The 19508-nt window shown below is 32.0% G+C and overlaps 3 protein-coding genes across 3 annotated transcripts; 2 read left to right on the plus strand and 1 right to left on the minus strand.

The window, feature by feature from the left end:
- Positions 1–2809: 2809 nt before the first annotated feature.
- LOC133171767 (uncharacterized) lies at positions 2810–7197 on the plus strand. Its single transcript, XM_061306565.1, has 5 exons — positions 2810–3030; positions 5494–5904; positions 6313–6438; positions 6542–6718; positions 7004–7197. The coding sequence occupies exons 1-5, from the start codon at positions 2943–2945 to the stop codon at positions 7195–7197; spliced, it is 996 nt and encodes a 331-aa protein (XP_061162549.1). The 5' UTR covers positions 2810–2942.
- A 964-nt stretch (positions 7198–8161) lies between these two features.
- LOC133206292 (protein arginine N-methyltransferase 7-like) lies at positions 8162–15384 on the minus strand. The gene is made up of 14 exons (XM_061342242.1): positions 14948–15384; positions 14711–14747; positions 13053–13202; positions 12865–12973; positions 12332–12444; positions 11997–12229; positions 11587–11770; positions 11252–11382; positions 10663–10786; positions 10374–10457; positions 10117–10254; positions 9580–9816; positions 9065–9234; positions 8162–8479 (listed from the first exon to the last, which is right to left on the minus strand). Exons 1-14 carry the CDS (start codon positions 15100–15102, stop codon positions 8224–8226), a joined length of 2121 nt encoding a protein of 706 aa, XP_061198226.1. The 5' UTR covers positions 15103–15384; the 3' UTR covers positions 8162–8223.
- Positions 15385–15878: 494 nt separating this feature from the next.
- Positions 15879–18485, plus strand: LOC133205849 (coactosin-like protein). Its single transcript, XM_061341734.1, has 5 exons — positions 15879–15961; positions 16913–17036; positions 17268–17350; positions 17717–17874; positions 18083–18485. The coding sequence occupies exons 2-5, from the start codon at positions 16963–16965 to the stop codon at positions 18194–18196; spliced, it is 429 nt and encodes a 142-aa protein (XP_061197718.1). The 5' UTR covers positions 15879–15961; positions 16913–16962; the 3' UTR covers positions 18197–18485.
- Positions 18486–19508: the final 1023 nt, after the last annotated feature.

Here is a 19508-nt window from a genome sequence, read left to right on the forward strand (position 1 = left end):
TAAAAACCAGTGTCAAAAAATTAATTGCTCTTATTTACAACTCCTTTCATAAGGGAATAGAAAATTTTATCAATTGAAATCAGGCTTTAAAACATCACTAGATTTTCAAATACTCATGGAAATGGATAAATGAATCTTAAATCTCTCCGTATGTTTAAGTTATGTAAAATTTAACAAATCAGAATGATAAAGTACATTTTTGATTTTTTATCTCATTTGAAATTGGTAATAAAATGACCATTTTCCTGTTTTTAGTCTTTAAACATTTAAACATACCCCCCCCCCACCCCCACCCCCCAAAAAAACCCTTTGGTATGAATTTGTAAAAAAAAAATAAAATAACAATTCATAATACCTGTAAATAGGAATTGTTGTTTCACGGAGAGAGAGAGAGAGAGAGAGAAAGAGAGAGAGATGTTTTGAAAATAATTTTCAGTTGATTTCTATAGTGAAAAACACGTTTTACCAAATGAAAGATTTATCTCTCTTTGTTTTCCCAAATAAGTTATGTTTTATGAATATTCACGTAAATGAAAAAATCATTCAAACACTTTTGAAATTGATTTGTAGGTAGTTGGTAGAAAAATATAATCGTTCGCCGTTCATTTCTTGCTTGCAGATAACAGTAAGCAGTTGGATGTCGTGTATGGAATTCCATAAAATAACATGATTTTTTCTTTTAGGAAAATAAAATTTACGGTAAAACCCAGGAGCTTCTGGGGGCTTCGCATTTAAAATTTAAATTGGACCAGTTCCTGAAATAACATGCGCTAGATAATCTGCATGTATGAAAAACTTCCGTTATTTTCCTCCATCAAAGTTACTATAAATGATCGTGAAATTTTCATACTTAAAAAAAATAAAGAGAATACGTTGGATATATTTTAAATTCATCCCAGATTAATATTGTTTCTATGTTTTTCTCCTTTGCAACTAGTCATGAAAATAACGCGCCTCCAAAAAGTATCACCTACCCACAGGCATCGTCGCAAACCACGGCCAAAATGTAGATCCTCTCCCATTCTAGAGCTATATGCGGACTCCGGACTGTGACCCACAGGAAACAAATTGGTTTTGACATGTTCATATGTCACTTCATCTTTTTCGGGTCTTAACTCTTGAAGTCTTTAGTATGTCTTTGCTAATGACCAACGGGGTGTTAAAACCTTAACTCAAGGTCGTGTATCAAAGGTCAAAGCCACTATGCTGTGAGGTGCAGGCTTATGTACATGTACGTAGCTCAGGTATACAGTGTATCTTAGTTTTAATGACCCATGCATTTTATGTCAGAGTCTTGATTCAATGTCATATTTTAAATGTCAGGTCAGTTGACAATCAGAACGTGAAATCGTGCCCAGGTCAAAAATTTGAAAACGTTGAAGTTAATTTATTAAGACTTGAGTATGTACTTCCCGAAGACAAAAAGATGTTATATGACCTTGACTCATTAAAAGTCTTGAAAGGTCATGTCCTCAAAGTTTTACGGTATAATCAGCATGATCAGGATATAAATGCACAATGAGGGATATAAAATTCATTTTTTTTTTCAATTTTAAAGCGTTTTTAAAAATCATGTTAAAATTATGCAATCATTTCTATTAGTTTTTTATGGTAATTGTTTGTGTTTTGATACTCAAAATGGATTAAAACTTTTAACTAAAGTATAAGTATGTCGCATTATAAAACAGTGAATTTAAATAACTAGATGCCCACTTCCTTTTGAACTAAGCGTATATGTAGGTCAGTGTATTGGGGCTGGCCTTTACATTGAACTTTCAAACTTCATGCCAAAGTTTTAATCTAATTCATGAGCAGATTATCGGGTTTAATAAATGAATGATATACATTTTGCATGCGCTAGTAGAATTAATAAGATATTAAAAATATCTAGTTCAAGTGTAAATTAAAACACTAATTCGAGTGAAATGTTTTTAAAAAACACTTTAATTAAGGAATAACTGTCTTATTTTTTGGATTCATGATGTGATCAATCGAGTGGCTTGCGTGATAATTTGCATAAACGCCGAAGGCGTTTATGCATAAAATTATCACGCAAGCCAATCGATTGATCATCGTCATGAATCCAAAAAATCTGACAGTTATTCCTTATATTTACATGCTCCTGATTCTGCAAATTCCCGTGCTAATAGCCCCGCTTCTGTCTCTATTTGTCCCGCCCGGCACGTGATTTTTTTTTAACCGCGCCTATCGATGAACCAGTAGATTTATGTAGAAATAAAGTATTTTTACAGTTTGTAATTTTATCTCGGACAAAGACATTGGAAATGTAAATATATGTGTATGTAATCATTATTTTTACTGTACAGAATTTTTAAAGAAATTAAACACCAACAAATATTTTAGATTTAAAAAAAAAAAGAATTTTGTAAAACAACAATGAAGCGTTGATGTTAAGTCAGACATTTTTTTTCCAGAACGAAGAAATTTAAATGGCAATAAGCATAATTTGAAATTTAAGACTTGGGGGAAAAAAAGAAAAGTTTTTTTTTTTAAACTTTAACCAATGTCTGTCATGTGACGTATACAAGATAACGAAATGTATCTAATTATATCGGTTGTATTGGATGAATCGTGATGGTTACTTAAATTCACTAAGATAATACTATATTATCTACTAAATATTTTTTATTTTATTAATTTCAATCGAAAGAATGAAAATCGACCGTCCCTTTCATAAACCCATTGTCGATTAATCTTCTTATGTACATTATTGGAAGGTAACAATTGTATAAATGTTTTATCAGGCGCGTATTAATTCCGTAGATTTGAAATATAGGGCACTGGTAAAATCCTCGTCACATCACATAGTTTGGTCGTTTATGGTGTCCTAAAGTCCTACATTTCTGGGGAGACTTTTAACAGTGTCCATCTGAGGGGGAAATTTAGGATTGTCCGGAGCACGACAGCAGACAACAGTCACCATGGAAAAACCCGGAGCACATCGTTTCCAAGTCATCGTTTTCTTCCTCACCATTTCTTCATCGTTTGGATTTTACCTCATAACTGATTGTAAGTAAATAATTTTTTTTAAATTCTACATTATATTTTTTTCAAATGCCGGGAGAATCTTTACTTGACATTTTATTTATTTATTCATTCATTCATTTATTTTCAAAGCAGCGAAAAATTAAGTCCACGTGATTTTATTAATATTTCAATATTATAGTCGACTTAATGATACGATACTTTGTGGATAGAGATGATTTTAAGCAATATTTATTAAACTTTTTATTATGAAATTCCAACCTCAAAATTCAATAAGTAAATACCAACTGTTGACCTACTCCCTAAATTGTGTTCAATTATTTCAAGTTTCGTGAGAATTTAGGAGAAATTCGCAAAAGTTTGTCATCTCTACAGTAACTATTTATGTCATAAAATCTATCAATGATCTACTGTTATATTGTAGCTTTAATGAATTAATTTTTATCCAAATATAAATAAACCCACATATTTATGTATGGCGTGTAAAAAAAACTGCATTATTATACTTTTTTGTTATTCTTATTCAAAGAATTTATCATTGTTATTCTAAAACATATCATTCCTAAAAGTGATTCCTATTCGATAAGTTGTTATTCCTATTCGAAAAATGTGATTCCTAATCGATAATTTTGTCATTCTTATTCGATATCTTTGTCATTCCTTTTAACAAGATTATCGAAGAGGAATTTATGTTTTCGAATAGAAATGATATGTTTTTCAATAGGAATAGCATGTTTATCGAATATAATTCATTTAATTATCGAATAAAGACAAAATTATCGAAAAGGAATGATAAATTATCGAATAGAAAACATTTTTTTTGCATAAGAATAACAATTTATCGAATAAGAATCACCTTTTATCGAATAGGAATGATATGTTTTAGAATAAGAATAACAACATTTTTGAATAGGAATAACAAAAAAGTAAAATAATGCAATGTTTTATACGCCATATTTAGGTAACATTTTATCATTAGTAGACGCATTTATGCTCATTTCAAAATTAAACATTTTGTTAGGTTTAAAATGGTTAACATGGTGTTTGGTGCACTTATATATCATTAATGGGTGCAAATATGCACAATGGAGCTATATCACCAGAGGATTCTGTATCCTTGGTTAACATATTGCACCACTTGCAAGGTTGAAAGTAAAGGTATCATGAAACATATTCATTGAGAAGAAATGGAATAGACATTTTCGAGTAATAAATTGGCAAAGAAATGTGAATGTTGAAGAAAGAATTTCTATTGCGAGATTGAAAGTTTTAACGAATATTTTATCAAGCCTTTGGCAGTTTTCTACCATATTCCTACATCAAGACGCTAGGGAAAATTCGTCACTGTTTGTTATAAACCATTACAGATTGAACAAGAATATTATTTTTTCTGAAAAAAAATTATGTATTGTAATGTACATGGGTTTGCAAATCTAATTTAATTAAAATAAGGAATTTAATTTCACCTTCAATACATGTCATAGAAAGGTGTCTTTAAATTTTAGGTCTGTAGTTTAATTCATTACAATAAGATTATATTGAATCACCAGCATTTATGTTAAGTATAAATTCAAACATGATAAATCTTCTTAAGAGAAATAACAGACAAGATCAATTCGATAAATTAAAATAATGATTCAGTTATAAAACACGTACTTTATTCAGCTCAGCGGTCAACGGCACGCGAAATTCAAATATTTATATAGCATCGCAGTGGAATTTACTGGTAAAATTATATTGTCTCCTGTCAAGACTTTTAAATTGACTTCGAGGTATACATCTATCTTATATACCCGGTCAAGTTAAATAGAACTTAATTTGGGGAAAAAAACCACAATGATTAGTACTTCAGAGAATTTTAACTACTTCAAGATGAATGACGAAAGAGGGAACGTTCATAGGTTTTAATATCCTTTAGCGCACCGACCCTAAGAAATACATTATGCTAGTATTACAACAAACCCAAACTACGTCATGCTTAACTAAGATCTTTATCTGTAGAATCTATTACTTTTTTTTTTAGAATTTTCCGAACAATTGTTCCGTAAATTTTGTAAATTTAAACAGTAAAATGTTTGTGTTGTAGCGCAAAACTACCAAGTATAAAAACTTTTGCTAAAAACGCAACACTTTTCGAACATATATGTATGCATGTAACACAAAGTCGTATCATAATAGGAATAAAATCATAAAAACAAGCAATTTTAAAGTAAACTGTTAAAACTAAGTAGCCCGACAACTTAAGAAATACCTAAAAAAGAAAACTTATTCCATGTGATTTCACAAATTTCAATTCTGTCAAATATTACAAGAAAGCTGTATATATATAAGAACATGTAATTTAATAATAGTATTTTTTTAATCAAATGGTACAGTGGATATCATTCCCCTTTGCTTCTGCTTAATGAGTATTTGGACAGGAGACCTACATTAATGATAGGTCCAACAATCAACACTCAAAATAAAATCATTTTTTATTTATTGCAGATTATATGGACCCTGATTTGTCAAGTTCTTTAGGGGGAGTTTGCAATAAAAGGGTAGAAGATGCTTGTGCCTTTTTAAACAGTCATTTGGATCCATTTGGTCTAGTAGATTATGGTGGAAATGTTGACTGCACCATGGTCTTTGATGCTGGAAAAATGGCTGGTGCCAAATTCAAATTTGATTGGCTGTACTTTAATTTGGAAGGAGGAGATTGTTCAAAGGACTACTTAGCTATCTACGATGCTGATATGTCAGCTATTGCGCCATCAAACCTCGTAGGGAAATTCTGTGGGCTCAATGGCGTCAGCTTCAATGGTACTCCAACGGATCGCTACATGACTTTTGTTTTTCACACCGACGGATCCGGTGCCAAAAGTGGTTTCCGGCTAAAAGCGACTCGTTACGAACCATGTGAGTGATTATTTCAAGCATATTCTATAACTTATGAAAATTGGAAGCACTTCTTTTTTTAATAAACTTTTTGTGCTGAAAAATACAGACCGCAAACGATTCCGTGTTTATTTTTCATGTGGAAAGGTTTTTTTTTCTATATAAGTAGAGGTAATTTTCAATTACAATGTGGGAATTAATGAATATCAGAAATTGGTAGAAATTATAACCATGACTCTTGTAGAGGATATCACATAATCACAGGTTACTATCATGAACTTCTAGTATGGATTGTTTCTGAAGTCATCAAATAAAAGTGGGCGAAAAGGGGTCTTTAGTTTACCTAGTTCTTTTTTAAAAACTTCTTATAAAAACACGAAGTACTATATACATGTATTGGATTTATATTACTTTTTCCCTCCATTTTAGCCCCATGTCAGTCAGAAGAATTTTTCTGTAACGACACCATTGCTAACAACATTTGTATCGACGAACGTCTCACATGCGACGGAACACAGCACTGCAGCGACAACTCAGACGAACTCAACTGCTCTTGTAAGTACTGGTATATCAACACCTAATTTGGAGAAAATTTTCGAGTAATTTTTGCGTTTAATGATATAATTTTTATTTTAAATCAAAAATATTTTCTTGGCAGTTATGGAGGAGTTGCTGGGATCATTCTTTGCCCTGGGGTTAGGGGGCATGATTATGTGTGGTGTAGCATGTATTGCGGGTTGTGTAGGGTTATGGACAGTAGTAGGAGCTCTTACATGCTGCAAAAAATGCTGTACCAAATGCTGCTGTTGTTGGCCATGCTGCAAGAAGTGTAAAGGTTTGTTTTTCTTTCGGCATCAATTCATTTTTTTTTTAAATTAAAAGATAATTATCCGAAACTAACAGCAAATTCTGTGTTATATATGTATAAGCTTCACATGAGAGTTAAACCAAAAACTTTAATTTTACAGATGTAGAATTAATAAAAAAAAGAAATAGAAAATTTGTGAGATAAAAATTCATAGAAAAAAAAATGAAATATTCGCATGAAAAACGACACATTCCTTTCATCTTTGATTAGTCTTAATCTTTTGTAAAAATTAAACGTGTCTTTGGTCTATAGGTGGAAACTCCAAAGTTGAACCAAACACAGAAATGGATGAATATGACCCTGAAATGTCCCCTCCACCCACTTACCGGGAGGGCACCAAACTTGAGGAGGATATTGAGTGGGACGATGTTGAGGATGACATGAATAAAGAGAACTCTGCCGGAATAGGAAAAGACGCCAAAACTAACCTAGCCGACGTGGAATAATAATTAGATGTGTATATGCAAATCAATTGACTTGAAATTACTTCAATGTATTCAGATATTTATTTTGTTTTATATTTTTACAATTTTTTTTTATAGACATCCTTGTTTCTTAGTCATCAAACATGAAATACATGGATAACACTAATTTTTGCTAGATTTGCGTCAACATCCACTGTTAATCAGTTTCCATCAAAATACTCCTCTTTAATGCAATTACTTGGAGCGTTGATCGCCCCAAATGTAAAATAATTCGAGCATCTTGCGCGAATATAATGTCACGGGCTTACGATATACCAAGTACTCATCTTTAAATATACTTTAGAATTACTTATAAAATATACCATATATCGATCTGTTTCTATTCAAGTGTCGGGGATGGCGAAAATTTAGAGTGTTTTTTTTTTTTTAATTTCATCACTTGAATATTTTCTAGATGAAGTATCAAAATCATCTCATAGAAATGATTTTTAAACTTATGAAACACACACATCTACGCCAATAAAAGGATACTTACTGAGTTGCATTTAAAAAATGAACTCGATTAATATATATTTGTTATTGAACAAAAAAAATTGTTTTCATTTTGTTGATGATCACAGTGATCTAAGATTTTCTGAACTTTTTAACATTTATTTCATGCTGGTTATGGGATTATATCTTTGTTATATTCTTCCCCTACCTTAATTACTGTTTTTTTTTTAATAGATATTTATTGAATCATGTAGTTCTCAGTCATTGGTGCCAAACTGTTTTATTTCTTTTCGTGAATAAAATCACATTTCTTACACAGTTTAATTATTGTTTGTTGTTATATCAAATATAATTCCATTTATTATTTAACATAAAAAAAAATTGCGCAAAAACTAAAAAAAAAAAATCCAGGCTAGAAATGTATTCAATGAATTTAGGGGTTTGTGTTTGGAAAACTTCGTCAGTCCACGGGCACCTGACAACAAACACCAACTGATTTTTTAAAAATTCATTACACAAGACATATATGTATAACATAATAATTAATTTAGACAATCATGATTTTACTGTCTTGAAAGTGAAGTCAAAATCCCCATTCACAGGTACAAAAGCCAATGATACATTTATGGTTTCTATATTTTCTATTAAACTTTTGCCTTTGTTCATCAGGAGATGAACACCTTGTTTACTGTAGAAGTCCCACTCAACCTTTTCACCCACAATTACTTTTTCTCTTGGTCCCAAGGAAATTGTTAGCTGGTCTGTAAACTGATACTCTGCCCACAACACAATTCCATTGCATTTCTCACGTCTGTAAATGAACCGTAGATCATTAGAATGAACTTGGATATAATACTTTTACAGATGTAGGGGGTAGATTTTGTGTCCCATAGAGGTTTAAAAATAATGAAATATACAGTACATCTTTTATAACAATTTTTTTTCAAGATCATGATGTTATGTGACATTATTTTCAGTGAATATTTATATCTATAATTTAATTCACAAGAAAATGTGAGATTTCCAAAATTCTCTGAACATATTCATTAGAGGCTGTAAATTCCCTAAAAATATTTTAACGAATTTGCTAAGGGTACAGAGAAGTACAAGTATAGCGAAGTAAATTCACAGGTCCCCAGGACTTCACTATACAGTAATACACGCTTATAGCAAACATGCTTATAATGAATTGACGCTTACAGCAAAGTGATTTTCATTCCCTGTGACTTTATAATATATTGTAAACTCTACAAATATAACAAATTAAATGTTTATAACAAAGCAAAATTGTCCATCCCTGGCACTTCATGTTAAGCGTGTTTTACTGTAATTCAAGACATCATTATAAATGGCAAAAAAAAAGGATAATGAAGAAAGATGCTTTAAATAGCCTTACTGTGAAGTGTCCAGCTTGACAGAGATTTCAGCTGACTGTGAATTGTAGTCCATCCAAGACGGTTCATTAAATTTGAATGACTGAACTGTGATGGGGTCACTACAAGCTTTACAGGGGTACTCCCAGAGGGGCTGGGGTTCTACCTCACTGTCTGAAACCTCAGCAGAGGCCTAAATAAAGGAAAATTATCAAATAAAGTCAGTATGTAAATTTCCTAAATATTATTGTGCAGTGTTGTAAAAAACACATGTCAGACACACAGTAATGTATGCAGCATAGTCTTATATGTGTAAGACACAATTTGAATCACAGTGAATTTAAATGAAGAAATTTAAATACTTGGTACTTTGTATGACTATTGGTGCTCATACAAATAAATACATATATTTTCTTTTGATATTCAAAAATGACTATATTTAAGGAACAGCAATACATGTATATCATAAGATATGTAAATTACATGATAAAGGCCCATTTGATGAGAGCTTTGAAATATAGAATTAAATTCAAAATACCTCAACCATTTCATCAAAAAGCTGTATATTGAACCCTTCACACATTCCTACTGGTGATCTAATCTTCCACAGATCTTGGAAACAGACAGCCATTGCTTTAATTGTTAGTAACCTTGGCAACATCAGTGCTTTATCAGTCAGGAAATTGGATAGCTGCCTGGCAGCATACCAGAAATGAACATGATGCCATGGCAACACAGCTGACTGAAAATATGGGTCTCCTACCACTAAATCAATCTAGGAAAAAAATCACAGTATTTAAAAATAAAATTATATGTACTCAAGTTTTAAATTTTTGCATTAAGGCACAATTAATTTAAAACTTTAGTTCCTCTTCTCCCAGTCTTACAACTTTGTAGAAAATTGATATTTAACAGTGAGGTCTTAAAAATTTGCAAACAAAACTATTTTCTTAACATTTAATAAAAATCTGTTCACATTTATTTTTTTTAAAAAAGATTTCAAATACACAGTACATGTTCCTCCAAGTCCAAGATTTACTATAAGTGTAAGCATTCATACACAGATGATCCCCACCTTGCAATCTTCTAGATCCTCCTCTGTGATTCCCTCAGGCTCTTTACTTAGAACAGTGACCTTGTCCTCAAGGCCATTGTGCTTTATAAACTGCTGCAGGATCCTTCTTGTTAGATTGTTCGTCTCCAAAGCGAACACCTTCGAGTTTTCGATAAAAGTTAAAACAGAAAATGTCACAAACATTCAAACTATTTAATATTTATATCAGATTACTTCTATGATCCCAAACAAGAGGAATTAAAAGTCTATAAACTCACTTTTTTGGCCCCAAGTCTGGCTGCTATCAATGGTAGAAGGCTTCCATCAGATATAGTCATGATAACTGAGTCAGTTCTTACTTTCTAAAAATAAAATAAAAAAATAAAAAAAAATATTAAAAAACAATAGAAAATCAAAAATATTGTTGGAGTGTTTATTGAATGGCAATACATGTACCTTGTTTCTGAATATTAGAGACTTCCAAAATATTGCTTTTTTTATTTGCTCGTTTTTATTGACATTTTATTAATTTGATTTTTACAAACATACATGTAAATCAATTTCTACCTGTTTAAAAAGGCTGTAGTAGATATCTTGCCGATAAGGATCATTCAACATTCCAATTTGTGACCTACTATAGGTGACATGAATTCCACAGGTACATGCTGGTCCCATATTTAAGTTGCTGTTTCTGAATTTTTTGAGGCATTAATTAGTAACCAATATTTACTATTAGAGTTATTTCAAAATATAAACAACAGATTTTTTTCCAAATTCTTTATCTTATCATAAACTGAACAGCCTTTGCAGGAAACGCAGACACTGATGTTTTATGAGCAGTGATTATTTTTTTTTCTATTGTGTGGTACAATTTTTAATGAAAATAAATTTAAGTACATATTGGTATAAACATATACCTGTTTCCATGCATTAGCATTACATTTATTTGTTATATATACTGTATATATTTTTTGAATTGTTACACTGGTATATACAATGTACATGTTTTTGAAACAAGGTATAGATACTGAGAACTCATACAATAAATCATGACTCCTAAATGATTCTTTTCCTCTTATAATTCAATAAAAATGTAAAGAATAGTTATAACTTGTACAAATTCCTTAAGAACATTAAACCCCAATTTATAAGGTACCTGTTGTTGGACTGCACATTAAACCACAAACTGTATTCATCATGGTTGCTTATGACCTTCACATTTTCACCTTTCTGCACTGAAAGAGGTTGATTTGGGTAGTAGATGGCCTGCATCCAATGGTCCCTCCACTGATAAAAAAGAGAAGCAAAATTTAACCAAAGTTAATTTTAGTCATTTACAAATCAGTTAACATTTGTCAATATGATGAATCATTTTATCAAAACTGGCATTTTATAAAACCAAATAATTCTATTTAGGTATGTACATTTGATTTTATATTACTATAGTATAACTGTGTCATCATAAGCTGCATAAAATCAAACATTGCATGCCTGTAATTCCTCAGGCCTTGGGTGAGCCCAACCAGGAGCACAGCTCAAGTTAATTGTGTTCTTGGTATCCATTTCTAGGTCCCACCACATAAAAACCCCATCTGTCTGCCCTTCATGTAATGCCTCAAACGTCTTTTCAGACTGGTTTTCGAATTTAAGAGGAGAGTTTCCACTAAAATCAAATCTAAGGAGAAATTTGATAAAAATAATTTCAATAGAATTCTTTGTTCCATTTTGAATATCTTTTTAGGAGAAAAACTTATTATACTGGTAAGTGGAAATATGAAAACTTTTATTTTAAAAAAGGGAGACAACTCAGATAAAATGCACTACCTAATTTCAAATGATACTTTGTACTTTAAAAGAAGCTTTCACCATTTCTGCTCCTTTATTAAATAATTTCTCCACACCTGAAAACCTTGATGGGTGAAGAAAGGACTTGGAAGAGGGATTGTGGGAGTTCATGAAGTTGAAGGTCATGGAGAGCAGGTGCTCCCCCACAGCTGGTCATCTCAGAAGGGGGGAGAATGTCCTCACAACCTGGTATCTTTATGGGTCTAATGTCCCTCCATCGCCGTATAAAGTCTGAGCTGACCACCTGCACATACATGTTGGCAGCAGTTGGGACAACTATACAATTCTTCTGCAAAAAAAAAAAAAAGTAAAAGTATAGAGTTCTTGTGTTTTACAAATACATTTACTGAATTTCCCAACTTAATGTTCAAGACATTTCTATGTGTCCCACCTTAAGAAGTTCTCTATGTGCATGAGTAAATGTGTTGATGGCTCCTTCTCCGATCAGCTCAGTATCAAACACTTCTGTAACCAATATATTGGCCCTCTCTGGCATGTCTCCATCTATAATACACTACTTTTCAATTCATTCTTTAAAAGTTTCTTTGTTTAATTTTCATGATGCTCTTTGCATGAAAAAATGTGAGAAAACTTGAAACTGTGCATGTATCCTTCAAAATGTTAAATCTGCTTTCCTTCCTTTGTAACATATTTAAGGAGGCTGGGGGGTCAACAAATTAACCATCAAATATAACTTAATTTTTTAGATATGATATCTTAAGCTGTCAACTATCATTTGGTAAAGAAAAATTTCACACATTTTAGTTTTAGAATTTGATCATTCTTGTATTATAATATCTTTATATGCAGCTCTTCTTCTAAAGGAGATCAATATAGTCTGAAAATGGCCACAACCCCCCAGCCCTCTTAATGTATAAGTAATGTACATAAATATGCTATTGGTTTTTTTTTTTTTTTTTATACCTGAACCAACTGTGACATCTGTTGATCGCTTTGGAATTAATCTGATCTTATTTTCGTATCCATTCTGCTGAATGATCTTCTTGGCACATTTTGCCATGGGTTCAAATGCCTAGTATAAAAATCAACATTTAAGTCCTGCAATTTTACAATAAAGGCTAGTTGAAAACCAGTTCTTTCAATGAAAGTACCTCACAGGCAGTGACAGAGTCAGCTCCTAGCTTAGCTGCCATCATGGACAGAAGACCAGTACCAGTACCGATATCTAGTACATTAACTGGTTCTCCAAGCTGTCTTTTTATTTGGATAGCCTCCTCTAATGCAGCATAGTATTTTTTGTTCTACAAAATAAAATTATATGTAAATTTCATCACTGCATGAGTGAAACCAACAGCTCAAGAACAATGGATAAATTGGTTCTGACTCCCAAATCTTTCTACCCTCCTCCTCTCTTCCCAAATTTTTAAAGGCTATCCCATCGCTTCTACATGCATCCTTTCCCAGTGTTGTTGTGTTGTCAATTATGAGATTCAAAAATTCGATCAATATACTTTAAGCAGTCTAGACGAACTCCAACAAGGGCATGAACTCCAAAAAAGAAGTCTTTAGCTCCATCATGCATTGCGGCAAAATGGCGTCTGATGTAAACAAACAATGGATAGTCATTTGCTTTCTTCAAATATACGAGCGCTAAATGGCTGTATTTTGTACATTGTGTCTTTATTTTAATTTTTGTTGAATGAATAATTAAACTTATTAAATTATATAGTGGATATTGACTTATTTATCGCTTCCAACTCTTGCATTATATAGTGTTTTTGGATATACGACATTGAATTCAATACTGCTGGTAAGAATTAATTTTTTAATTAATACATTGTCTCCTTGATTTAAAATGTATGTTGTTCCTACATTAAAGATGCCTAAATTTTATTTTGAAGACACCCAAATTGTATTTATTTAATCAGAAAATGCACAGTTTTCACCAAGGAGCAGAGATATTAACAGTTTCATTTTTAGAAGACCTGTTGTGACATTAATTTATTAAAAGAGTGATTTTTAAGTTTTCAAAATGATAGATAATGGTTTAAAAATGTTTTCATGATAATATCTGTTTGTATTTGATAAAAAAATTCGGTAAATAACGATGGTGAGAACTCACGCTTTCAATTCAGATGTCGAACACAATTAAAATACCAAAATAATGATATATGTGTAAAATGTGTAAAAGTTTTTAACAGATACAATATATATTGTTCCATTTTAAATATATTTCCCCTTTTTTTGGCATAATTAATTCTCAAAAGTATAATTTTCTCACATAATTGATCTGACTTGAAACATCAACTTTGAAAGTAAATATCTCTTTATTTGCAAAGAGAATCTAAAATCTGACAAATACAATCTCTTTTGAAGCCTTTTATTTAGCATTTCTGAGTAGTGGTATAATTGCCATGCTTTCCAAATCTTTGCACAGACAATTTTGTAGACCCATCATTTTTGCTGAAAAATCGCCATGTTTTGTGCATCTGCGCATGCGCTTACTTACTTCCGGAAATGCTGTTTTTGGAGTTCATCTAGACTGTTAAGTTTGTGAATCTCAGACTCCTCTACTCCATCCCTATTTTTTAAAATTTTTTTTCAGTCTTTTTTTTTTAATTCTGATAAACAGTTAAAATTTAAAATAATCTAGTTTAAGTTGGAAAACATTGTTCAATGTGATTTAACCCTGGGGAACTGAGATTCACGCATGCTTAGCAAAAACTTTGCAGTCAACACATTAAGCTGATCACAAGGAAATGAAATGAGCCCAAGGCTTAAAAGTTCAAAATGAAAAGAGTTCTCATACCCTTTCTGTATCGTGGAGCATATCAGCATATCCAGACCTTATTAAAAAAATATATATATTATTAGCTCTAGATATCATCTGTATGTGTAGTCATGATCATCTCATTAACCACCAAACAGCAGCTAACTACACATACCGAATCCACATATAAATGACACAATGTAATTAAAGTGTTAGGATCTATATAAAATACCGAAAAAGATTTTTTTTATCGGGATGAACGCCGCAAATTCTGACCTTGCAATTTCTTGGTGGTAATCATACTGGTCGTCTTGTAATTTCCAATCCACTTTGCCTGTGCAAGGATTGACAATGGAGACAAAGGTGCTCATTTTCCTCCTTATAATGCTACCAGTAGTAAACAACAATTTTGATCGATGATAAAAGAGCATTTGTTATCACTCATTACGGCTAATTTACTTGATTACTGCAAATAATGCCGTCTTCATCACAGGAGTTCGCAATTTTATCAATAAAGTCAATAAAAATCACTCGATTGACCAAGCCATGAGCTATGCGTTAGCATAGCGAACAGGAATGCAACGCGTTTTTGGAGAAATCGACCAATTTGCTTTTACCCACCGCTTATTCAATACAGCTCGTCAGCATTCGTGTCAAACAACATTTCTCTACTAAAATTTGCTTTCTAACCCTTCTCGAATGCTGTCAATACCCACTTTCTTCGATTTCGCGTAAACAGTCGTTTTACCGAGAAGCCATTACGTGACGTCACATCAAACCCGAACCCGATAAATAATTATTAAATAAAAAAAAGATAGAGAATAAACTTTAAATTATATCCTGTTGCTTTAAATTATCACCAACTTACCAAAGTGTATCAGCAAAGTTGTTGGACACGACGAATTTCTTTTTACTTACTCAATATTTCAATTTGCGCGCACATGCAACTGAAATTATCGCCCTTTGTTTTTGAACAACTCGACATGGTTTCTCGCCATAAAAAAATAATCGGGGGATATTAAGTATTATGATTTATTCAACTTATTTATAAAATAAAATATGTACAATAATTGACAACGTATTTATTATTTTTTTATTTAAAACAATCGAAATAATTATTTGTCGGGTTCGGCTTTGATGTGACGTCACGCAATGGCTTCTCGGTAAAACGAATGTTTACGCGAAATCGAAGAAAGTGGGTATTGATAGCATTCGAGAAGGATTAGAAAGCAAATTTTATTAGAGAAATGTTGTTTGATACGAATGCTGACGAGCTGTATTGAATAAGCGGTGGGTAAAAGCAAATTAGTCGATTTCTCCAAAAATGCGTTGCATTCCTGTTCGCTATGCTAACGCATAGCTCATGGCTTGGTCAATCGAGTGATTTTTATTGACTTTATTGATAAAATTGCGAACTCCTATGTCTTCATGTTAAACATGGGCGCAGCCATTATGAACCCTGACCTACGGAGTAATCATTGAAGCACGCCTACAGTTAACTGCTAAAACGTGTATTGCTTGATTTGTATTGTTCTTTGTCATACTAATTTTAATTATTTTAAACTCCTTATATATTTCTTTCATGGTTGATCAAAGAGATGGTGTTTCTGTTTGCTCTATCACTGATGAATCATGAAATATTTATCTATGAATTTCTGTGAAATAATTACGCCTCCCGGAACATCTCTCTAGGGACAGTGTCAAACTATTAGGATCGGACACAAGTTCAGGGGAGCATCCAAAAAAAAAAAAAAAAAAAAAAGAAAGAAAGAAAAAGAAAAAACAACAACAACAAAAAAGAATAACAAAATAATAAAAAAGAAACAGTTTCATCATTCAGAGGATAATTATAGTTTTAGTTTTTTTAAACAAATGTTGTTTCTCGGTAAATGGGATTCAAGTAATTTACAATTGTTCTATTCATTGACATGTCGATCTTTTCCTGATTATCGTAATTATTTCATATTTGTTTGTTCTGGGCTCTAAATTAGAAAACAAAGTATTCTGTTTTGTTAGATAAAAGTTGGTACAGGTGATATGATATGATATATATATATATATATATATATATATATATATATATATATATATATATATATATATATATATATATACATCTGTTTTAGAACAAATGTATTTTTAAACAACGATAAGTGATATGATGTCTTAAAGTGCATAATGGTTTTGAGATCATCCCTAAAATTTCTCACCTCTTTCACTTCCTTTTATGGTATTCTACAGGTAAACACGTTTATACGCCCACTAAGCCGGTGTCACATTTTTATAGAAAGATGGCCAAGATAGACAAACAAGCGATTCGTGACGCTTATGAAGAGGTCCGAAACGATGGCACTGATACTAATTGGTAAGTCAGTTATTTTACTTAAAATACTTCATTTCAAATTTCTTACAATTCAACAATTGTAATATTCATTTTACCGGATTAAAATGATCACATTGAAAACAGGCGATGAGCCGATGACTAAGTGATTAGTCTAGTAAAGCACCGAAGGTGTTGAAATGAACGTTGAATTCCTTTAAAAAAATAATTTTAAAACACATTTGGTTTTGAAAAAATATAATTATTTTTTCCTAGGGCCGTAATGAAGTATGATGGGTCAGATATTGTATTGAGCGCCACTGGGTCTAGTTTTGAAGATTTTGCGTCCAATTTTAGCGGTAAGTAAAATAAAAAATCACTAAAATACAATGCCATATATAAAAATATAACATCTTAATTTGCAGTCCCTATATAAATGTGTGATGGTTGCAAATGTCACTATCGTTGAAAATTTAGTAGAACAAATACAACACTCCTGTCTTTATCTTCATTATACGTACGACGTTCTTATTGCTCAAGTACTATATATATTTCTCATTTGTTCTTTTTCTCTATTAAATCAAATATAGAATGATGATCTCGAGCACTTTGACGCAACAGTGGAAATTAATGAATGGTTAAGGGTCTGTTAATGTTAACCAACGATTATAAATTAAGAATTTACCAAAATTCCCATTTATATACATACATATTTTTTTTCACAGATGACGACCGAGTATATGCTTTCCTACGTGTGGTAGCAGGTGATGAACTTAGCAAAAGGGCAAAATTTGCCTTAATTGTATGGCTGGGTAAAAATGTGTCTGGAATAAAAAGAGCGAGAATGGGTCCTGACAAGTCAGTAGTCAAAGAAGTTATACGTGTACGTAATCTACACGTTATATAATTTTATAATCTTAGAATCGTTTCACTTTAAGATATGACATTTTAAAATGTTCTTGACATATATGTTTATATCTGCTATTTCGCGTCGAGAGATGTCTAACACCAGTATGGTGTACATTATTGTACAATATACTAGTATTCCATTATGATACGTAAATGTACAATTTTACACTTTTTCATTACAGAGTTACGCCGTAGAACTAATGATTAACGAGAAATCAGAACTAAATGAAGACTTGATTAGAAAAGAAATAATGAAGGCTGGTGGTGCTAATTATGGAACAGGAACTCGTGATTGACATCTCAGGACTCTAGTTTCAACAGACGAAAAGAACAGGAAGAAAATGGATGGTGTATTCAGCCTGTCTCATATTTTAATGATATTTATATACACCTGTATACCGTTTTTACTTTATTTTAAGGGACAGAACAAGTGATATTCTTTTTATTTAGAACCAACTAGATATTTCTTACTAGTGTCAACGAAATTAATCGTTTGATCGATCTTATTGGACAATATACATGTTTACATTTTCAGTATTTTTTTACTGATGTTTTGAAGGACAAATAAAAGTTACATGTACATGATCACTAAAAGTTAAATTTCTTAAAATATATACTGTTTAAAAAAAAGAAACACACAGTAAGAATTGTATGTTATAGTTGTAATATGGTTTTATTTTATCCGAAAATAATTCTTTGAGTGTAATTTTTAACTTTTAACGCTTTGTTAACTGGACTGCTTTTCTACAGAACTTACGGACAATCGAACCTGCTTTGTAAAATGCTAATTTTCGGTTATTGTAACAGTTATAACTTTTGCTGGTTTCCAATTCAAATACCAGGAGTTTATCAAAAGCCAGGGTTTTTCGATTTTGTTATCTTAAAATGTGGACGATATTTAAGAAATGTCGCTTCTGAATGATGTACAACGCAAGAACACATGAGCGACTTAAAGCAGGTGTACAACAGGCTACAGTTGCAATAGGTTTAATGTTGCACAAAGCACCAAACCTCGCCTATAAAAAAGATAGCAACAGCATGGTGCAACAAATGATTGCCAACCATCTGGCAGATCAACATCACAGGATCTCTGTTTTGGTAATCCTCACCAACGTTCCACAACAACGTCGTCTACAGCATTAGCTATCCCTAGGTTGCGCAGAATATCAGAACGGACCGTTTGCAATCGATTACGGTATGATTGAATAAGAGGCGAAGACCTAAGACCTATTCATGGCGTATAATCCGCCAAAATCGACGTCAGACTCGGTTCAGAGCTAGGTCTCAGACCAACAGAGTCAGATCAGAGAAACACTGGTGTACAGTTTGGTTTAGCTACGAATCCATTTATTTTTATTGCAGAACTGACGGAAGTCAGAGAGTATAAAGGCTTTAAGGTTCGTAATGAACGAAGTCAGAGTGTAACAGAGACTTTGTAATGAACGAAATCAGAGTGTAAAGGCTTCGTAATGAACGTTTGTAGAAAACTGCATTCGGTAGGTTTATAGAATTGGTAATGGTGTATTATGAAGTGGACAATACTTGTAGTATTCTTTACTGACAGGACTGATGCGGATCATATTCAAGGGACTTTGACGGCTCAGAGGT

The sequence above is a fragment of the Saccostrea echinata genome, unplaced genomic scaffold (genome assembly GCF_033153115.1).
Source record: "Saccostrea echinata isolate AGI-Se365-2 ecotype Australia unplaced genomic scaffold, CSIRO_AGI_Sech_v1 ptg000054l, whole genome shotgun sequence".
Classification (NCBI taxonomy): Eukaryota; Metazoa; Mollusca; class Bivalvia; order Ostreida; family Ostreidae; genus Saccostrea; species Saccostrea echinata.